Source organism: Galeopterus variegatus, unplaced genomic scaffold (genome assembly GCF_000696425.1).
Source record: "Galeopterus variegatus unplaced genomic scaffold, G_variegatus-3.0.2 Scaffold1660, whole genome shotgun sequence".
In the NCBI taxonomy this organism is placed as follows: domain Eukaryota; kingdom Metazoa; phylum Chordata; class Mammalia; order Dermoptera; family Cynocephalidae; genus Galeopterus; species Galeopterus variegatus.
Genome location: NW_007727771.1, coordinates 134,459 through 155,958, shown reverse-complemented (window position 1 = coordinate 155,958; position 21,500 = coordinate 134,459). Strand labels below are relative to the sequence as shown.

The 21,500-nt window shown below is 58.7% G+C and overlaps 1 protein-coding gene across 1 annotated transcript; it reads left to right on the top strand.

The window, feature by feature from the left end:
- Window positions 1-59: 59 nt before the first annotated feature.
- Window positions 60-19,656, top strand: ADAM11 (ADAM metallopeptidase domain 11). Its single transcript, XM_008578311.1, has 26 exons — window positions 60-137; window positions 601-776; window positions 8,797-8,873; window positions 9,064-9,130; window positions 10,121-10,206; window positions 10,292-10,367; window positions 10,773-10,839; window positions 10,908-10,975; window positions 11,343-11,417; window positions 11,497-11,568; window positions 11,753-11,919; window positions 12,445-12,529; window positions 12,641-12,731; window positions 12,878-12,929; window positions 13,411-13,510; window positions 13,593-13,664; window positions 13,754-13,846; window positions 14,269-14,349; window positions 14,820-14,870; window positions 14,982-15,045; window positions 15,240-15,339; window positions 15,534-15,653; window positions 15,746-15,914; window positions 15,999-16,113; window positions 16,203-16,293; window positions 17,098-19,656. The coding sequence occupies exons 1-26, from the start codon at window positions 74-76 to the stop codon at window positions 17,144-17,146; spliced, it is 2,328 nt and encodes a 775-aa protein (XP_008576533.1). The 5' UTR covers window positions 60-73; the 3' UTR covers window positions 17,147-19,656.
- Window positions 19,657-21,500: the final 1,844 nt, after the last annotated feature.

Genomic DNA, 21,500 nt, shown 5'->3' with positions numbered 1-21,500 from the left:
GCCTCCCCGCCCCCGCCCTCTGCAGCGCCTCTCGCAGCGGCAGCCCCCGGACCGGGAGGATTATGAACGAACCATGAGCCGGCTGCGGCGCTGGGCGATCGCGGCTCTGCTGCTGCTGCTGCCGCTCCCTGCACCCAGTGAGTACCCCCGCCTGGCCGGGCCTCTGTCCCGGCGCCCCCTCCCTGCCACCGCCCTGGCTTTTGCGGCGGTTTCTGCTGCAGCCACATTTTCCTGCAGTGCTCCGGGTGACAGCCGGTCCAGAGCGCGGGAGGGCGGGGGAGCGGGAGAGAAGGGAAGGTGCGTCCACCCACCTGTCCCCATCGGGCCGGCCCCACTGCGGCCACCCCGTGCCGTCGGCCGGCCGACTCTGCAGGTCTCTGCGGGTTTGGGGGGGCAGTCGTGAGGATTGGGCAGGAGTGAAGCTCCCGGCCCCCTGCCCGTGGGGCTCTTCCTCCTGCAGGGCAGCCAGATCCTCCCACCCGGATTACCCCAGGGCTCCAAAGGCCACACCAGAGTGGGGGCTGGCACGTGCCCACCCCATTCCCAAGTCTCCTGTCCTGCGGTGGGCATCTGCCTGCAGCTATGGCCTTGTCTCCCCAGGTCTTGGGGCCCGGGGTCCTACCGGAGTTCTGCACTGGGGGGGCTCACCCCAGGTGGGGAGCCCAGAAGCCCCGGAGGTCACAGAACCCAGCCGTCTGGTAGGGGAGAGCTCTGGGAGAGAAGTCCGAAAGCAGCAGCTGGACACCAGGGTCCGCCAGGAGCCACCGGGGGGCCCGGTGAGTGGGGCTGGGTGGTGAGGCCGGGGGGCTAGAGTAGGCCTCAGAGCCCAAAGGAGGTCACAAGTTGGCCAGGGCTTGGGTGCCTTCTCAGCAGCTGGTTCCTGCAGCTTCCTTTCTGTACAATGGGTATCAGGTGGGTGCTGGAGCCCACTAGTGGGGAGCACTGGCCCTGCCCAGCTCTAGGTTCCCCTCCCATCATTGTGAGGGGGATCTCCTGCCCTCAGCATTCAGGGACCCTGGAATACCCAGGTCTCGGTCTGCTTCGAGTCAGCCTTTCAGGGCCCCAATCCCCTCCTGCCAGAGCTGGTGGTTCTGCTCAAAATGGAGCTTGGGCAGGGTGTTGAGGGGCAGGGAGAAGCAGCTAAGAGACCAGTCAGGAACTAGGACGCCCAAGTTCTCACCACAACCACCCTCAGCAGGCTTTCTTGAAACAGTTTAGTGATTGCTCCTGCCTCAGTTTCCCACTGTGCACAGACAGGCTTGTTCTCCTCCCTGTCCTGGCTGAAGATGGGACCTTGGGAAATCGTTTGAGGCCCCAAGCTCACCCACAAATGCCAGCTCTACCCATCCGCTGTCCCTTTCAGCTGCCAGGTCCCTCCTGCCTCCCAGAGGAAGGTTAGGAATGGAGATTAATTGCAATTAATAATTAATTAATATCATGTGAATAATAATCACCCAGATGGAATATTCATTCAGCACACCTCAGCTCTCCAGGAGCTTGAAGCTGAAAGTTAGCCAGCCCAAGGGGGGTGACAGAGGGCTGGATGGCGAAGGCCTGGCAAAAATAGGAGGTGTAGAGGAGAGACTCAGAGGAGGGGTGCCACTGAAGTCTGGAAGTTTTGGCAGCTGGGAGTGGTGGGAGGTAGATTGGGCTGAGCAGAGGGAGGAAGGAGAGAAATGGAGGCTAACATTATGGACATCTGTCAGACTGGCATCTGGCCCTGCCTAATGTACTTGGTTAAAAGCCCTTAAAGGGGGGTGGGGGGTGGAGAGGGATGTGGGGTGGTGCGGGGAGTGGGGAATGCTGGTGAAATGGAATGGAGCAGGAAGGGAGCATGCATAATACATGGGCCATCACTCAGGGCAGCGCTGAGGGGGAGGGGCGGAGAGGGGAGGGGGCTAATGGTCCTGAGCTGGTGGCCTTGGGGGTGGGGTGGGAGTTGGGGGTTGGCTTCAGCACCTGCCCAGCTTCCCTGGGAGGTGGGTGGATGGGTAGTGGGGACAGTGCCAGGGCCTGGGATGGGGTGTCCTGCCTGCATTGTGTCCATTAGTGCACCCTTCTTCCCTGGTGTGCCCCACCTGTGACCTGTGCACCCCACGGTTGCATTGGTGGGGAGTTGATGACCCACCTAACTGCTGGGACTCTGGCTTGTGCTTTAGGGGATGTGCAGATTGGGGGATGGGGTGATGCAACGGTGGGGTTAGGAGACAGAGATGAGGGAAAGCATGAGAGTCTGGTAGGGAGGAAAAGTGGGGTATTCCAATTGGATAGGCTGCTCCTTCAGCCTTTGTGAAGAGAGAGGTGGGGGGGTTCTGGGGTATGGTGGTAACTGTGGCTGGGTGCAGTTGGACTGGATGGGGTGGGGGTTCTTTGGGTGTTGTTCTGCTGGGTGAGTCGGTGGCATGCGCTCATACATGTGTGGTGTATATGTGAGAGACAGGGTCCCAATATACTTTAGGGGGTGTCCAAGGGCACAGCGGGTGGGAGTGGATAGTTCTATGGATCTGTGGGGCAGTGGTCATCTCCAGTGGGGGTCTCTCTGGGACTGAGACTTCCCAGGGACCTCGCTGCAGCCTCCCCAGGGGACTTGCTCAGAGATCTGCTTTATCTGTACCTCAGTTTCCCCTGAGGTGGAAGATCTGCCCTGGAGGTGAAGGAGAAGGCTGCCCAGGCTGTGGGCTTCTCTGGACCAGGCACTCTGCTAAGTCTTGCATGCATATTACAGCACTCAATTCTCACAACCCTGGGGGCTGGCTGGCTAGTTCAGGTGGTTAGAGTGTAGCCTTATAACACCAAAGTAGCGGGTTCAGATCCCCATACTGGCCAGCCGCCAAAAAAAAAAAAATTCTCACAACTCTATAGGGCAGATAGATAGCTTTTGTCTGCCCCATTTTGCAGATGAGCAAACTGAGGCTCGGAAAGGTTAAATAACTTGCCCAAAGTCGATCAGATGTTAAGCAGTGGAGCTGGGAGTAATTTTCTCCAAGACCAGGGCACTCCCCACTGCACTGTTCGACCTCCAAGAGCAGTCCTGCAACCCCACCCAGAGCAAGGAGAGTGGAAGGCCAAAGGAGAAAAAAGACAGGTCCAGAATATATCCTCCTGACTGGAAGGAGATGTGGCAAACCCTCGACCTCCCTTCTGCCATTTCACCCCAGGGCTGGAGCAGTTCAGGCCTCAGAAGCTGGGGGGCTGATGGGAGTCACTGCAGCCTTGAGCCCGAGCCCCGGCATTGCTTGGGTTTCTCCTGAGTTGTTGCACTGGTTTGGAACTTCAGGCTGTACAGGTGTTGCATCAGCAGCAAGATCTCTGGTCATGTGGCAAGTCTGGGGGCATGGGCTGGCTGGCAGGGCCAGGACGGTGGGGCCTTGGATACTAACCTGCTCTGGCTTTAGATAGGTCACTTCACCTTTCTTTCTGAGTCCCACTTTCTGATCTCTAAAATCAGGATAATGATAACATAAATCTTGGCCTCACCTATAGCCAGGAGGCAGTGATAGAAAAGGGCTTTGTGTGCTGAGGACCTCTGGCTTAGTAGGGGGTGGGACTAGGGCAAGGGGAGAGAGAAGGTGGCCAGGAAGGAATTAGAAGCTAGAGAAATTACAATTTACCGGGTCCTCATGGAGACAGGCACTCTTCTGCCTTTACATGAATTCATCACAACTCCAGGCTTTGGGGCTGTTAGTATCCCATTTCACAGACAGAGAAACAGGCACACAGAGGTGAAGTAACACCCCAGGTCACACAGCATTTCAATAGCAGAGTCAAGACTGATAGCCAGTGCTGCCCTCTTAACTAGTCCACTGCTTGCCTGTCACTCAGGGGTATAGCAAAGAGGGACGCCAGTCGGGAGACCCTTTACTCTCTGCCATTGCTCTCAACACCTCAGTTCTGTTCAGTGTGGAAGCAGTTTGGGCCTGAGGCCCAGAGAAGTGGGGGAGTTTCTGGAAGTGCAGAAACCTATGATTACAGGGAAGCTGAGTCTGAGGGGTGAGGCAGGAGGACAAGCAGGGCCACCGTGTACAGTTGGGCTGGTTGTTCACTGCACAAGGGCACCTGGGCAAGGGGTCATTGGGCTGAATGAAATCTCTGGGCTCAGGAGGCTGCATGTGCTGTGAGGAGACACCTTTTTCTAATTCACACAAAGCTGCTGGGAGGGCTTTGCCTGCCCCTGGAGAAACCCAGACTCTTTGGGAACCAAGGAGAAGGTAGGATGTAGGGAAATGAACAGGGTTGGTGGTGAGGGGTTCGCAGACCAGGAGACAGAGCTGGGGGAGGGCACATCAGTCACAGGGCTGAGCTCCTGTGAGAACTGCCCAGCCCAGCCTCCCTCAGTGTCAGCAGCAGGGCACCTCGTTCTGGCATGAGGGCTGGTGTCAGAAACAGGATCCAGGGCATTTGGGGTTACCTGTCAGCCTTGGGCAGGGTTGAGGGAGAAACAACATAGCAGGGTCCAGCATCTCCAGTCCTCCCCAGCCAGACTCTGGCCTGTGGGCTTGGCTTTACCCAAACACCTCTCCTGGCTGCCTGGAGGAGCTCAGCTGTCAAGATCTGTCCCTAGAAGGACTGATGACCCTGTAAGGAGGTGACTCTGTCCTCAAAAATTTAGGTCAAATCCCATCATCAGAAATTCATCCAACTGTTCTCATTGTCTGGGAATCCCACTGCCCTGTCGATAAATGGAGCATTAGCATATAATTGGGCGACATGGGGGGAGTTAGCTGGTGGGCGGGTGGGTGGTATCTCCTAGCCAGGACATGCTCCCCAGTGGGGCCCCTGCCTCTCTGGCTCCTCCCCCGTCTGTGGCCACCCAGCGTGCACGGTGGTGGTGTCTCTCTGCACAGTGGGTGGGAAGGGATGTCCTCAGGTGAGACACCTCACAGGTAAATCACTCCAATCCACCCAAATCTGGAGCATAAAGACACCATTTTGGCATGTCCCTGTCTCAGGAGGTGATCCAAGGGGGTCTTTTATTCAGTTCCTCAAAGCCCCGTTTATCTGGAGTATTTATACTTCTTTCTTCATTTATTATTATTACTAACCCTTATGATAATAGCACATTAAAAAGGGCTTTCATTTAATCCTCACAACAACCCCATTTTACCAATGGGGGAACTGAGGCAGAGAGAGTTAAGCAGCTTACCCAGGCCTTTCATGCCTTTCCATTCAACATGAGTGTTGAGCCCCTGGGCAGGGAAAAGGGTGGGCATAGCCCTTGCTCCAGGGGACTAAAAGCCACCCATGAAACAAATTGAATCAGTGATAAAAGAAATATATGTCAAGAACTGTATGCTTAAAGGCCCAGAGGTCACTGAGAAGGGTCAAAGCTCTGTGTGGGTTGGCAGGTGCAGGGTTTGCAGAGGAGAGCAGGGAGGGAGGGTCGTGGGGAGGAGATGGGATTCAGGTGAGTGAGTGAGGGGAGGGGGCCTGGAGGTTGGGGAGAGCAGGGATCTGCACGTTCAGATCTTCTGGGCATTTGAGAAACCTAAAGATCCTTAGTCTCTCCCTTTCCAAGACTGCGATTCTGTAGGTCTGGGGCAGAGCCCGGCATCTGTATTTGTGATTCTGGGACTTCTGTAGTCTCTGCCTCCTTCTCAACCTGACAGGGAGTAGAGTGGAGGAGACACAGTTCTCTGAAGCAGGTGCCTGGGAGAGTGGGCAGGTCAGCAATGGGGAAGCTGTGGGTGGAGAGTGCAGTCACCCCTGCCAGGTGGCCACAGATGCCACAGCAGACATGAACACCAGAGGGTAGGGCTTGGTCCCACACTTCCCCAGCTGTGACCCTGGGCCAGCCACCTCCAAGTGTCTCTCCCTGAGCCTCTGTCTGGCATTTGTAAAATGAGGCCCAGCCAGGTTGAGACCAGAGGTGAGATCAAATGAGCTGGCACACACGAGAGTGGGTGGCTGGGGAGCAAGAGGCAAGCAAGCACAGGGCACAGGGTCACAGCTGGCTGGTCACAAGCAGTGCTGAGCTGGGCGCAGAGGTGGGAAGGCAGCTGGAGACTGGCATGAGCTCAAGACTGAAGGGGCCCTCCCAAGGAACTGAGAGATAATGGGATGAGGCCAGGGGCAGGTCAGGGCCAGGCAAGAGTTTGGCTTTGATAGAACATCACCTTAAAGCTTGGCTGGGGGCGTCTCCCTGGTGCCAGCAGGAGCCCCTTCTCCAGGCTCCTGGGAGGCAGAGGTCCTGGGACCGAAATGGGTTTGATTTGCCTGATCTGTCTCTTCCCTCAGACAGGGGACAGAGCTGTGTCCCCCCATCCAGCCAGGCCAGGCCCACATGTCAAGGTATCTGGATTCTCTCCCCTCCCCGCTTTTTTTTTTTTTGACTGGCCAGTAAAGGGATCTGAACCCTTGACCTTGGCAAGGCTGCACTCTAACCAACTAAGCCAAACTGCCAGCTCTCTCCCCTTTCTCCCACTGCCTTTTGGGGCCTCCCCCGGCCCCCTCCTGCTAGCTCCAGCTCCAGCCCCAGCAATTGCCCTGGTACTGCCCAGGGGTCTTACCCAGCCTGAGCCCAGTGTCCTGCTGGGGAAGGGAGCAGCCACCCCCACAGTTTGGCCTCACCAGGTGGGGAAGGGAGTGAGGCCTAGGCAGGCTGCAGGAAGTGGGGGCCGAGAGGAGCCTGAGGCATCTGGCACTGCTCCCCCAAAAGCCTAGACTTCCCCAAATGGGGGGCTGGCCTGGCCTCCATGGAGAAGGAGGCCAGGTAGGTCAGCTCGAGGGCTTCCCAAGTGACTCCCTGGGGTTGACTCTGCCAGAATCCTCCAGGCCCAGGATGACTCCCCACCACACAGCCAACCTCCCATCCTCTCATCTGGACTCATCTAACCATTTTCAGTGGGAAAATCCGGGGTCAGAGAGGTGCTGGGCCGTCCCTGAGGCTGCACAGCCTGAGAGTGGAGTCAGGGCACGGGGACTAGGGAAGTCAGAGGCGGGCTGGGATAGGGGTTTGTCGGTGGGAGGCAGACAGAACAAGCAGGAACAGTCCTGAGAGGAGAGGAGGGAGGGCAAGGATGGTCCATGTGTGGGGAGTGGGGGTGGAGGTGGGGGGCTGAGCTAGTGCAGGCACAGGGGGAGGGGAGAGCAGAGATGGCCCAGGCCGAGGGCTGGGGTGAAGGAAACAGTGACTCCTTGTCCTTGACTTTCTATTTCGAGTCTGATCGATACTCCAGGGGCTCAGGATGGAGCTTGGAGCCCTGGTCAGCCTGGGCTGGGGTGAGTCGGTGTCCTTGGAGCTCAGTGGTCTGCCTTCCCGGGCTCTGGCCCTTCACCTCAGCTTGTCCCCTCTCCAGGGCCTGTCCCGGACACTGGGCCCACTTCCGTCTTACCTTGCCTTTGGGGTGAGAAGGCCCTGGAAGCAGATTCCCTAGGTTTGAATCCCAGCTCTGTGACATCTTAGCTGTATGACCTTGGGCAAGTTAGTTAGCATCTCTGTGCCTCAGTTTCCCCATCTGTCTGATGGGAATAACAGTAGCATCTATCCCATAGGGTAGATGTGAAGGTCGAATATGCTCCTAGTTGGAAAGAGTTTAGACCAGTGCCTGGCATGTAAGCAGCACTCGGTAAAGATTGGTAATGACCAGGTGGTTGACGAGGGAGCTGACAGGCAGGCAGCAAGCTATGGGACTCCATGACATCCATGTTGGGGCTCCGCTCCTTCCTACAGCCTGCTTTCCCTACCACAAAAGCAAGTCAGCAAACAAAAGCCTCCCATGGGCAGAGGAGACGGTTGTGACCCTCATCTGGGTGCCTGGAGTTCAGTCTTGTCAAGTGGACAGGAAGTGGGAGGAAGGGTCCGGCCCCCAAATCCTCTCAGACCTTTCCCGGGCTTCCAGAGCTTTCCTAAGACCTGAGGCTGCACACTCCATCTTGGGCTGAGGTGCGGGAGCCGCCAGGTGTGTCCCCAGGGTGGTTGTGATTGAGGACCGAGGATCTCCTGGCCTTCTTCCCCTGGGGTCGCTCTCCCCACAGGCACAGGGGCTTCGGGCTCTGCAGGAGCGGGGCGCCCAGGCCTGGGAGGGCAGCGTCTCACGCAGGACTGGTGCATCACCATGGCAACCTGGAGCCTCCCAGCCCCAGTGCGTAGGCCCCTCTGAAAAATTTATCAGGAAAACTTCCGTGTTTAAAAATTAACTATGTGATTGAAATATTAAAGATGAGCTGCTTTGGGCAAGGCAGAGGGCAATGGATTTGGGGGTGGAGGAGCCAAGTTCTTTCCTCCTGACGAGATGGCACCTGCTTGTTGCCGCAGCTTCCAGGGGCCCAGTGATGGATTTCCACCTACTCCAGTCCCGTCTGAGGCCTCCTATGTCATTGAGGCTGGGACCAGGGTAGGGGGACAGGAAGCGAGGGACCTGCGCCCTTTTGCTGTTTGCCCCTGACTGAGACCCTTCTCGCTTCCCTTGGGACTTCTGGGGGCCTTCTCTTTATTCCATCTGAGGGTAGGGGTGGCCTTCCTGCAGCAGGGAGGGTCTGGGATGACACAGCGGGCAGGTCAAGCTGTCCCGCTCCATCCCTGTGGCTCAGCAGACTGGCTCGGGGGAGGATGGGCTGGTGCCCTGGCCCAGAGGGTAGAGGGTGGGCCATGCCCAATGACTAGCTCTCCTGCCCCTGCCCCACGGCATAAAGGAAACAGTAGCTTATGCAAAACATCTTCCCCCAAATCAGTGGTCCCCTTGGCTGCTGGGGCGGGGCCATCCCCTCCCCGGAGCTCCTCTCTGTCCTGGGTTTTCCCCAGCTCCCACCTTCAGGCCTCCTCAGGTTGACTCCCCCTCTGCCCTCCTCCCACACCAGCCTGTCCATCTGGCCCAGGTGAGTTTCGTCATCCCGGCCTTCAAGTCAAACTTCACACTGGACCTGGAGCTGAACCAGTGAGTGAGGCCTTGAGCCCGGGAGGAAGGGCTGCAGGTTGGGCGGGCAAAGCATGGCCTTGACTCAGCTGGTTGGGGACAGAGGGCTAGGCTGGGGCAGGGGGACCTGGATCCTGGGCTGCGGCAGGACCCAAGCCTGACCTAGCCTCCCCAGTGACCCCCCTCCTTCCTCCTGCCCACTCTGTTTCAGTCACCTCCTGTCCTCACAGTATGTGGAGCGCCACTTCAGCCAGGGGGGGACCACCCAGCACAGCACCGTGAGTGCCTTTGGAAGAGGAGGAGGAGGTGGAATGGAGATGCTGTCTGTCTGTCTGTAGGGACAGGTAGAGATGGGGTCAGGGGTACACTCAGGATGGGCCTAGCTGCTCGGGACCTCCTGTCTCTCTCCACCTTGGAGGCTCTGAGGTGGGCAGGTTGGATGGCTGGCATGGGGCCCTATGCTCCCCTTGCCCAGCCCCAGAGGTCTTTTCTCCAGCCAGGAAAGAGGGGCATTCCAGGACTGGCAGTGTTCCACGCCAGCTATGTCAGGAGTTCCCCCTCCCCAGGCTCCTCTGGGAGGGGGCAGTTGAGGAAATGTCCCCTCTTGCTCAGAAAGTATCAAGGCCCTGGAAATTCCCGGCTGCCTGGGACACCAAGGTCCCAGCCCTGGAGGCCCTGGAGCCTGAAGAAAGATGAATGTGTCTATAAATAGCCTCCTTCCCATCCCTCCCCGCCCCCCAACTTGCTCAGTTACTGGAGCACAAGTAATTCTGCAGCAGGCGGAGCTGGGGAAGGGGCGTTGCTGGTCACCTGTGACCCATGAGCCTAGCCAGGAGGACACATGCTGCTTGCAATTCCTTGGCCACAGACCATGTATCTAGGGGTGGTCCACGGAGGTAGAGTGTGAGATTGTGTGTGGTAGGCACTACATAAATGTTAACTATTATTCTCAAAGGTGTCTATGATCCCTTCACCAGACCCAACAAATGGCTAAAAACCACTGCTGTAGTCCAACTATCCCATTCTATAGGCAAGGTGGAGGCCCAGAGAGGGCTAGGAACTTGCCCAGGGTGACACAGCAAATTAGGAGCACCTCCAGCATAGAACCAGGCTCCAGAGCCCCAGGTGTACCCAGAGACTGCGGCCACCTGCTCACAGGGCAGCTTCAGTGGCCCCCACAAAGACACCTGCGGCCCCCCTCTGCCATCCTCCTGCCTTCATGCCAGGGCTTGGGGTGCCTTCTGCTCACTTTTCTGCTGCTCCTCCAGGGGGCTGGAGACCACTGCTACTACCAGGGGAAACTCCGGGGGAACCCGCACTCCTTTGCTGCCCTCTCCACCTGCCAGGGGCTGCAGTGAGTATGGGGGGGCTGGGCAGTGGGAAGGCGCCTCCAGCTGTGGGCCTGGGAACGGTGGGGAGCTGCGCCTCTCTCTCCACAGTGGGGTCTTCTCTGATGGAAACCTGACTTACATCGTGGAGCCCCAAGATATTGCTGCACCTTGGGGAGCCTCCCGGGTAAGCCCTGCACAGCCCCTCACCATCTTTTCTGATGGCCCTGCCATGCTTGTCCCAATAGCTGCCACTGCTACCTCCTCCTCCTCCAGTAACCTCAGCCTCACTGCCCTCCTCGGTGACCCCAGCTCTGCTTCCCTCCCACTGTGCCCTCAGCTCCAATGTCCCCTCTGTCCCCCAGGCGACCTCCCATTGGGCTCCAGTGTCCTTTGCCCCGGTCTGTCAGGGCGCCCTCAGGTCTTGATCCCGGAATCTGAGCGTCTGGGAGATCAGATCCGACATGGGAGCTCTGGCCAGTTCTGGGTCACCCTAAGGTGGGGTGAGGGGACGGGCTGGAGCTGCCCCCCCACAACTGGGCCCAGAGCAGACCTAGTTGGCCCTCCAAGAACTAACTCCCCCTCATTGCAGGGCCCCCTTCCCCATCTCATTTACCGGACCCCTCTCCTCCCAGCCCCCCTCGGATGCAGGGAACCAGGTAAGGGTGGGAAAGCGGGGCTGGGGAGGGGGCCGGCTGTGCTCCCCTCACCTGCCCGCTCCCTGCAGGCTGCCTGTTTGCTGCCCCTGCCTATTCTGCTCCTCCAAACCGGCTGAGGCTGAGAAGGAAAAGGCAGGTACGGGGGCCCGCACAGACCTCGGGCTGCAGAGACCTTGGGCTGTGGCCCAGAGCAGGACAACCCCATCCATGGCTGAGGCAAAGGAGGGCTCAGACTGAAGCCACTGGGGGCCAGGGAGCCAGCTCTAGGAGATGGTCCCACCCCCTTCCCTAACACCGGTGTCTACACAGGCCCCTGTCGTGGGTGAACGGAGGCTGCCTGCCTTCATCCAAGGCTGGGGACGGATGGGAAACCTCTGCCAGTGGGGGCTGGCACTGTCCCTGGCTGGAGTCCAGACCCCACTACCCCCATTGAGTCTGTCCATGGCTTGGCCATGGGGCCAGACTTGGGTGGGACTTATTCCAAGTGCCCACCCGCCCCCCAGGTCCGCCGTGGCCACCCTACAGTGCACAGTGAGACCAAGTACGTGGAGCTGATCGTGATCAACGACCGGCAGCTGGTAAGTTCCCAGGCTGGAGGGTGACAGTCAGGGGAAGGACTCAGGAGGAGCCTTGCCCTCTTCGCTCTTCTCTTCCCAGTTCGAGCAGATGCGACAGTCGGTGGTCCTCACCAGCAACTTCGCCAAGTCCGTGGTGAACCTGGCAGACGTGGTGAGCAGGCCGCCCTCCCTCCCCTTTCCCCCAGCTCTGCCCCCATCCCCGCCACACACATCCTGGGGGTACTCTCAGCCTCTGACCCCCACCTCCCAGAGGGGCAGACTGAGGCCCTCCTCCAGGCCTGTCCCCCTACCACTCCCACCCTCCAGCCCCCCCATCTTCTCCCCTCCCGGCCCAGATGTACAAGGAGCAGCTCAACACCCGAATTGTTCTGGTTGCTATGGAAACATGGGCAGATGGGGACAAGATCCAGGTGCAGGATGACCTCCTGGAGACCCTGGCCCGGCTCATGGTCTACCGGCGGGAGGGTCTTCCTGAGCCCAGTGATGCGACCCACCTCTTCTCGTGAGTGTCCCTCCCCATGCATCCCCCCAGCCTCTGCTGGTTGCTACGGTGCTTAGGTTTACTTATGCCTGCCTTGTGCCAGGTGCCCCTCTCAGATCTGGGAACTGGGGTCACTTTGCACCTGCTACCTGCTCCCCAGCCACATGCAACAGGCTGGGCATCTTCCCCTGCATCTCAGCTGATGTCTTTGCCTTAACCCTGGTGGTCTTCTCTGCCCCTCACCTCCCCTGGTCCCCTCTTTCTCCTTTTAAACTGTCCCAACATCCTTTCCTCAGGGGCCCAGTGATGTGTTAGGGGGAAAAAATCTAATAAAAGGGCCTTGTAACTAGAGACTATCTAATAGGAACCCCTCATTTGGCTTATGGGCAAACAAACCCAAAGAAGGAAAAGGGCTTGCCTGAGGTCATGCATGAAGGGCCAGGCTTCCCTCCCCAAGGAAGTACTCCAGTGTTGGGGCCTCCCCCAGATCCCCAGGAGCCACCATGGAGAGGGAGGAGGTTATGCTGACAACTCTCTCCCTTCCAGGGGCAAGACTTTCCAGAGCACCAGCAGTGGGGCAGCCTACGTGGGGGGCATCTGCTCGCTGTCCCGGGGTGGGGGCGTGAACGAGGTGAGCAGTGAGAGGGCATGGCTGGGGTGGGCGCTGAGGGAGAGGGGCTGAAAAGGCACTGCCTGTTGGGTGGATGTAGACATCTTTGTGTTCCATCTTCCCCACCCCCAGTATGGCAACATGGGGGCCATGGCAGTGACCTTGGCCCAGACGCTGGGGCAGAACCTGGGCATGATGTGGAACAAACACCGAAGCTCTGCAGGTATCAACCCCCAGGAGACCCCCCTGTGGCCCCACAATCAGCCGAGACCCACACCCGACATCTCTAGAACTGAAGATGGGCCAAGTGTGGGGGGGGGATGGGCCTTGACCCCCTCCACACACTCATATCCACTGGTTCGCCCTCAGGGGACTGCAAGTGTCCGGACATCTGGCTGGGCTGCATCATGGAGGACACTGGGTGAGTTCTTGGGGACAAACTGGGGGTAGGGTCTTGGGCGAGGGAGTCCTGGAGCGAGCACTGGATGGAAACCTGGACCCGGTGGCCTCAAGAGGTCCAGCACACGGGACCACTCAGGATTCCAGGAAGCCCAGTTTTCTGCAAGCACTACTCAGGGAGACCCAGATTCTCCTGCTGGGACACCAAGTGGCCGGGCTGTAGTGCGCACGGTGGCCACTGGGCGCCGCCCGAGCCTCGTGTGGAGACGTCTTCCTTCCTGAGCGCTCCGACACTTTGAGTCCCGAAGTTCAGTGGAGGGGACAAGAGCGAAATCCTTCGCCCTTCCTTGAAGGGCGGGCGGCAGGATTCTCGTGCTCAATCTACTCCCGATGGTGACGGAGTCCCCTGGTGCGCCCCTCCCGAACCTTGAGGAGGCGCAAGAGGGTGGTCTGGAGGGGAGGACCCAGCGGCGCCGTTTCCCCGTCCCCTCACCCCTGTCCAGGTTCTACCTGCCCCGCAAGTTCTCGCGCTGCAGCATCGACGAGTACAACCAGTTTCTGCAGGAGGGCGGCGGGAGCTGCCTCTTCAACAAGCCCCTCAAGGTACCAGCCCCAGGGCGGGGAGCACGGGAGCGGGGCGTGGGCTGGGTCCTGGCCGAACTCCCGACACCCCCTCCCGGCTCAGCTCCTGGACCCCCCCGAGTGCGGGAACGGCTTCGTGGAGGCGGGGGAGGAGTGCGACTGCGGCTCGGTGCAGGTGAGCGACTCGTGCGGGCGCCGGGGAGGGTCCGAGCGGGGAGGGTTACGGCTCGCGCGCCTCCTTCCCCTTCTCCCCGCGTCCCTCAGGAGTGCAGCCGCGCGGGTGGCAACTGCTGCAAGAAATGCACCCTGACCCACGACGCCATGTGCAGCGACGGGCTGTGCTGTCGCCGCTGCAAGGTGAGGAGGCTCGCCGGGGGCGGGGAGGAGGCGGGGCCAGGACAAAGCAGGGACGATTGGACGCCGTCACATAAGGGCGCGAGGGAGGCAGGGAAGGAGGAGCCGCTGGGGGTGGGCGCATCTGGAGGCGGGGCCTGGTGCGGAAAAGCGCCAATGGGGGGTTGGGGGGCGGAGCGTGAGCCAGCCCTGGGACGTTGAAGGCGTGGCTACGAGGAGCCGGGTGGGGGGTCGAACGTGGAGCGACTGGACTGGCGGAAACGTGGGGTCTGGAGGCGGTGCTGGGTGGGGTGGGAGCAGGGCGGGGAGCGGCCGAGGGGTGACTGGGGCACAGAAAGGGGAACAGACCTAAGGGCGGGATTCCAGAGGGAGCGCGGGGCCAAGATACCTGTCGGGCCTGAGCCGGGAACGTCTCTCTTCCCTAGTACGAGCCGCGGGGTGTGTCCTGCCGGGAGGCCGTGAACGAGTGCGACATCGCGGAGACCTGCACCGGGGACTCGAGCCAGGTCCGCCCGGCCCGGCGTCCTGCGGAGCCCCGGGCGAGGCAACCCCTACCCCTATCGGTTTGGCTCTGCAGCTGGCGTCGCTCGTCAGCCTGTTTCCTTAATTGATAAACAGTCTTCTTGCCTCCTGGCTTTGTTCTTTTAATCATTAAACCAGTATTTATAGTCTGGCTGGTATTCCTAGCACCAGGTGTATTCTAGGGATCAGAGCGGATATTAGCATCTATGAAGTCCTAATCATCTGCCAGGCATTTAGTTCTCCCGGCCCTGCGAGGTAGGTGCAGGAAACTGAGGGAGACTGGACAGACTATGTGACTTGCAAAGCCACGTGGTCCTGGGTTCAGAGCCAGACAGACCCTGTAACATGAACCCCCACGTGGGGGGCATTTGGCACCCCTCCATCCCTTCCTGTGGCAAGCCTCAGCTCTCAGTCCTGGGACTGCTGTGCTCAGTCCTGCCCCATCTCTCCACAGTGTCCCCCTAACCTGCATAAGCAGGATGGTTACTACTGTGATCATGAACAGGTATGATGGCTGGGGGTTCCTCCCCCTCTGGGCTCAGTGCAGTCTCTAGCTGGTCTCCATTCTGACCCCTCAACGTCTCTGTCCCTTGTCTCCTGTTTGTTGGTCCCTTAGGGCCGCTGCTACGGAGGTCGCTGCAAAACCCGGGACCGGCAGTGTCAAGCCCTTTGGGGCCATTGTGAGTCTGGCTAGGGGCGGGAGCGGGGACTCTGGAGGACCCAGAATCGAGAGGCTGGAGAGGGACAGGTTCCAGCTAAATAAGCCCCCTACGGAATGTGTGGCTCCCCAGGATTTCAGGAACCCAGCCAGTCTGGGGCTCAGGCTCTGAGATCCTGGGTGGGTGCGGTTACACCTAGCATTGTCTCCCTGCAGTGGCTGCTGATCGCTTCTGCTATGAGAAGCTGAACGTGGAGGGGACGGAGCGTGGGAACTGTGGGCGCAAGGGGTCAGGCTGGGTCCAGTGCAATAAGCAGTGAGTAGCCAAGGCTGGGCCCCCTGCTCTGGAGGGGTGAGATTTTTTAAAGACGGGGCAACAGGTTCTCCTAGGAGAAGCTTGAGTGTCAGTGGGAGAATACTTGCAAAATCAGGTGGCAGGGTGAGGGCGGATTAGAGTGCAGCAGTTGGGTCTGAGGTCAAACTTGGGGTTCACTCCCTGTGCCCCAACAGGGATGTGCTCTGTGGCTTCCTCCTCTGTGTCAACATCTCTGGAGCTCCTCGGATGGGTGACCTGGGGGGAGACATCAGCAGTGTCACCTTCTACCACCAGGGCAAGGAGCTGGACTGCAGGTGTTAGCTGGGATCATGGCTGGGGAAGGGGAGGCTGCAGTTATGATGGAGGTTGGGGACGGGGGCTGAGGCTGGCTATGCTGTTTCTCCAGGGGTGGCCATGTGCAGCTGGCCGATGGCTCAGACCTGAGCTATGTGGAGGATGGCACAGCCTGTGGGCCCAACATGCTGTGCCTGGACCACCGCTGCCTGCCAGCCTCTGCCTTCAACTTCAGCACCTGCCCAGGCAGCGGGGATCGTCGGATCTGCTCCCACCACGGGGTAGGTGCTCAGAAGCCGGGATGGTGGGAGAGGCAAGAGAGGGAACAGGCCCTGCTCACCTCTGCTGGCCCACCCCACCTGTAGGTCTGCAGCAACGAAGGGAAGTGCATCTGTCAGCCAGACTGGACAGGCAAAGACTGCAGCATCCACAACCCCCTGCCCACATCCCTGCCCACAGGGGAGACGGAGAGATATAAGGGTGAGGCTGGAGCTGGCCAGGATGGGTCTCTCTGTCTTGCCCATTCTCCATGCCTGTCCGTGCCAACCAATCCTTGCCTTCCTCTCCAGGTCCCAGCGGCACTAACATCATCATTGGTTCCATCGCCGGTGCTGTCCTGGTTGCAGCCATCGTCCTGGGTGGCACGGGCTGGGGATTTAAGTAAGAGACACACACACATGCACACACACACACACTATACCGTGGGGCGTCCTCGGGGAATCAGAATCTCTGACTGCTGGAGCTGAGGGGGCCGCCCTGAGAGGTCAGCTAAACCAGAGCTCGTGTGTCATGGATCCAAGCCAGCCCACAGGGTCTTGTTTCAACATTTAAATCAATTAGTCGCGGGCCGAGCCCGTGGCGCACTCGAGAGAGTGCGGTGCTGGGAGCGCAGCAGCGCTCCCGCCGCGGGTTCAGATCCTATATAGGGATGGCCGGTGTGCTCACTGGCTAAGTGCGGTGCGGTGCAGCCAGTCTCAAAAAGGACAAAAAAAAAAAAAAAAATTAATTAGTTGCTCACATATAAACACCAGGAGATTTTACACTAACAATCCTAATTTCTACCTTCTCTTGAAAAATGAGAAGATTGGGCCCCAGTGTGCCTCCACGCATCTCAGCACGGCCACAGAGCAGAGCTGTGCAGGGGCTTCCCCAGGTCCCCCCAGCCTACAGTTCTCCATGGGCACCTAAGTTTGGGGTCCTTGAACTGGCCTAACCCTCCCAGTGTGCAAAGGAGGACACTGAGGCCCAGGCTCACACGAGTTTAGTGGCAGAGCCAGGACCTATTTTTGGTAGGTTTCCTGGGTATCTCTCCCTGGCCCTGTCATTAGTGTCCAAGCCCCAGGTGCCCTGGAGGAGCCGGGGGTCTCCTGGGAGCAGGAAGCCCCCCCCCTCCCTGAGAGAAAGGGAAGGTCAGCAGCTCTTTTTCCTCTCTCTCTCTGCCTGTCCCCTCCTTGGCTCCTGAAGAAACATCCGCAGAGGAAGGTATGACCCGACCCAGCAGGGGGCAGTGTGACACCGGCCACATCATCCCTCCCGCTGTCCTTGTCTCCATCTCATTCGTCACCTCACATTCTGTTGATGGGGAGCTGGGGCTGATTCCCTCACTCCTGCAGTCAGCCTGTCATGGCGGGTGCAGGGGTGGGAGAGCCTCGCTCTGGGAAGAAAGTCTTCAGCCTGCCCTTCTCTTTTTCTTGCCCATTGTCCTCTGGCCATGTGGCCAGACCTTCCTGGCCAGATGGACCTTGGAGCTGTGCCCCCCGCAGTCCCCATCCCTGGGAAAGGATCCTCCCTCCATGTCCCATCTGTTTTGTCTTCCATGTCACCGCTGTCCGACCTCCCGCCAGATCCCCTTCCTGGCCAGCCTGTGACTTGCTACCTCCAGGGCCCAGCACTGATCTCCTGGGGCCTCGCTGGAGGGCTCTCCCTCTGGGCCCTGTGTCTTGTCCTCCCCTGACGCCCCCTCTCCATTCCAGGTCTGGAGGGGCCTAAGTGCCACCCCCTCCCTCCAAGCCTGGCGCCCACCGTCTTGGCTCTGAACCACAAGGCTGCCCCCACCCAGCCACGGAGGGAGGCACCCTGCAAGTGTCTTCCAGATCCAAACCCTTCAACTCCTGGCTCCACAGGGCTTTGGGGTGCTGTGGCCCTGCCCTTCACACCATCAGGGTGGACCAGGCCTGGAGAGCATTTCCTTCAAGGCTCCCACCCCACCTCCTGTGGCATTGGCCTTGCACACCAACTGTCCCTGTGTGAATGTAGCTTCCATCATCACAATTGCCACAGCTCAAGTGGGGGGCCTGAAGGGATGCCCCAGTGGGGGCAGGCAGCCACCACTGGGCGTGGTCTGGGATGGCTCCTCCTCAAAACCAGGCTGCTGGGACCAGGGTCTTAGCTCTCTGGGACCTAGGGGAAGGGGCTGACATCTACATTTTTTTTACTGAATCTTAACTGATGAATGTAACCTTGGGGGTGCTGGGGCCAGGGCAGTTGTGGGGATGTTTTGACAAAGGGGGGCCCGGAGGAAGTGAGGTGTGGCTGTCCCCTAGGCCCTCCCCCGGGATGGTCACATCTGGAATCCTGTCACCAAACACAGGCAGGGCCAGCCACCTCTGCTTGCCCCCGCCGCCCAGCCCCGCTGAGCTTGGAAGAAGTACAAGTGCTGATTCAAACCAAAGCTGCCTGTGCCGTGCCCGAGGTCTAGTTGTGGGTACGGCAGCCACATGTCCCAGGTTGTCTTCTATTCCAAAATGACTGTCCTGCTGTCCCTGCCAGGACACATGTATTTGGTTGTGGGGGGGTCTAGAAAATATAGTCCCTGAAATAAAATGGCACCTTCCCCTCTTCAAGAAGGGTGATTCTGGGGCTGACTCAGGGTTTAAGTGCCCCCTGGTGTGGTTGAGAGCTCCCAGTCTGGGCCATCTTCCCAGTAGGGAAGGCCAGAGGTGGCCCAGTGCCTGGAGGGTTAGGGGCTCTGCCTGTGATGTGCAAGAGGAAGTGGGGAGAGCAGGACTCACGGATGATCCCAGGCTTCTAAAAAAGTCCAGGACCCTGTCAAACGCATTCCACTCCTGACCCTTTTCCAGGGCTGAGTAGTATGTTTACAGACGTTTCCCCGTTATGTCCTTCCCTGATCCCCGCTGTGGTTGAGCCTGAGAGACAGGCCAAGACTGAGTAGAATTCCTCAGTTCCCACGGCCTTCCCTCACGACTCTTGCTTGGGACAAAGGGGCTCTGGCTCCTCGACCCTAACAGCTAGCTGGCAGGGGCAAGATGTGGGGGCGAGCCACCTTATGGATGAAAGCCACAAATGAATGGGATCCCTCTCCCAGGGATGCCACACCCAGACTCAGGAGGGGTTTCTGAACGCCTCAGGGCCTTTGAGTTTCTCTGTTTCTGGGACATCTTGAGGAATCATGAAGGAAATGTCCATGAAGGAAACTTCATCTTCACCACCCTCAGGGGCAAACTGGGCCCTGGAAACCATGACACCCTTTTGGGTGGGTGGATGTCATCTGTCTGCAGTGGGGTCCTCAGTATTGAGCTCAGCTGGCACTGCCCAGTGAGGGGGTGAGTGTGGTCCCCTTCTGTTCAGCTCTGCTCCACCAGCCCCACGAGGGAAGGCAGGCAGGAGGAAGGGCTGGGTTTTGCACTATTGCTGTGACACCTTAAGGCACCCATTCTCTGGTGGCGCACATGTGCACACAGGTGGCAACATAGCTGAGCTCAAGCATTTGGATCCATACCTCTGTGTACACAGACATGTCTGTGTGTGCATGGGTATGTGGCTTGGGAACATAGAGAACCTAAGACTTCATGTGACCAGTCCGCCCTGTCTCCCAGCTGTCTGCATCTTCCTGCCCTGCCCTGGCAGTGCCCAGGGAGGAATGAACGCTGTGGCAATGCAGGCCTGGACCTGGCTCCATCCAGCATCCTGTACATATGTCATCTGGGGCTCAGGGGTGGGGAGGCAGGGCCAGGAGCATCAATTAAAGATCACGTCTTGGGGCTTCCACGGAGCTCACACCAACTTTGTTGTCTCTCCTTTCTGCAAATGACCCTCCTGTGACTCAGGTGCCCTTACTGTTTCCTTTGGCCCTGGAAGGAGCACACCAACTGGGGTGCTGAGAGCGGGAAGTGAGCACCTGGGGCCCGGATCTGGGAGGAAGGGGCATGGCTTCCCATTTGAGATGAGGAAACGGGGCGGAGGCCTGGCCCTTCTGCTCCCTCAGTTCTCCAGCAGCGACACTGTGCTCTCCTCTGGCTTCAGCAGAGCAGGAGGAGAGGTGTGCAGAAAAGCATTTTACCAATAGGCAGGAGACTCAACTCCCCTTCTATGGTTGAAGCCAGAAAAGCCTCTCCTTATCTCCCAAGAGATTCCAAAAAGCTGGACAAAACTGTTAACCTCGCTCGTCCCCAGGGCACTGAGCTGCTCTTGGGCTGAGCCTGGAGCAGGGAGGGACTGAGCACGGCTGGGCTGGGCCCTGCCCCGCTGGGGTCTGCACCAGGAGCCCGTTAGCATTACCCCACCTTTGCCTCCAGAGTGCTTTGGGCCCAGAGGTTCTCACGGTCTGGAGCGACTGGAGAGAAGGACTGTTGGAGGATCCATCTGACTCCGGAAGTCGTGTTTGTTCAGGGAAAAGAGGAAAGAAGTGGGGGCAGGGGCTGGAGGAGCGGAAGGAGAGAGGAAAGAGAAGGGGAGCAAGAAATGGCGACACCAGCTGGGGGCCTGGGGAGAATGGGCAGTGCCAAAGCTCCAGGATCACAGCCACATTCTCAGATGGGCAGGACTCCTAGGGCCACCTCGGTTCACATGCAGAGAGACACGGGGCAGCGTCCAGTGTAGATTCCCGGTGCCCACCCTACTCTGGATCTCAATCCCTCCAGGACACCGGGGAACATCCAACTCCAGCCTCTTCCTATTTGCTATGTGGGGGCGGGGTGGGGGGAGAAGCAAGAATCATTTTCAAACCCGTCATGAACTGAAGCCTAGGTTTGCCCTTGTCTTCCTTGCTCTGGGCTGGATGACACTATTTTTAACTTTATTGCTCCTGCCGCTCAGCTCCTCCATCCTGACACTTAACCCCTTCTCAGTTCCCAGTTTCTGGTCTGTTGTGACAACTAACCCAGGTCTGATGGGTCATACAGCTGGCCCTTCAGGCACTGAAAAGTGTGGGTTGTGGCAAATGACAGAGGGGTAAGCAGAGAGGGCACAGGTGAGGCTCAGCCTTCATGGCTTTTAAAGGTCAGTTCAAGGGCTAGCTCAGTTGGTTAGAGTTTGGTGTTATAACACCAAGGTCAAGGGTTTGGATCCCCTAACTGGCCAGCCACCAAAAAAGGAGGAGGAAAACCAAAAAATCAGTGCAGAGTCATTTGACACCCCTCAGCCTCAGGCCGAATCCTGGAGCTCCAGAAGTTGCCTGCTGGGTGCCCACAGCCCAGGAGCCTTCAGAGATGAGGCACTGGTGGCAATGGGACTGCCAGGGAGCATCCCAGCCCTCTGTCCCTGTCCTGCCTGCCCTGTGATGCCAGCACGTTTCCTCCCAACTAGCCAGGAGGAAATAAATCTCTGTGGGCTGGAATGGAGCATCGGCTCAGGCCTCAACAGATCATGTGCAAGGACTGACTCTAGCTTCAGAACATGTTACAGGCAGTTCTGGTGGTGTGGTTCCTAAACCTGTGGCATGGAGCCAGGAATTTAAAATGTGCGGTGAAGGGCCGGCCCGTGGCTCACTCGGGGGAGTGCGGTGCTGATAAAATGTGCGGTGAAGGCTGTCTATTGCAAGGAATTTCCAAGTACAGGTTTTTTCAAAAGCAGGAAATCCTTTGATAAGACCACCACCCCAGGCTGCCTCTGTGTCACCCTCCTTAAAC

What these genes read in the sequence shown, in the direction of transcription:
- ADAM11 (XM_008578311.1), top strand. Translation starts at nt 74, where the DNA reads ATGAGCCGGCTGCGGCGCTGGGCGATCGCGGCTCTGCTGCTGCTGCTG. An exon ending in CTGGACCTGGAGCTGAACCA is followed by an intron (nt 8,874 to 9,063) that starts GTGAGTGAGGCC and finishes ACTCTGTTTCAG; the next exon opens with TCACCTCCTGTCCTCACAGT. An exon ending in GGCAAGGAGCTGGACTGCAG is followed by an intron (nt 15,654 to 15,745) that starts GTGTTAGCTGGG and finishes CTGTTTCTCCAG; the next exon opens with GGGTGGCCATGTGCAGCTGG.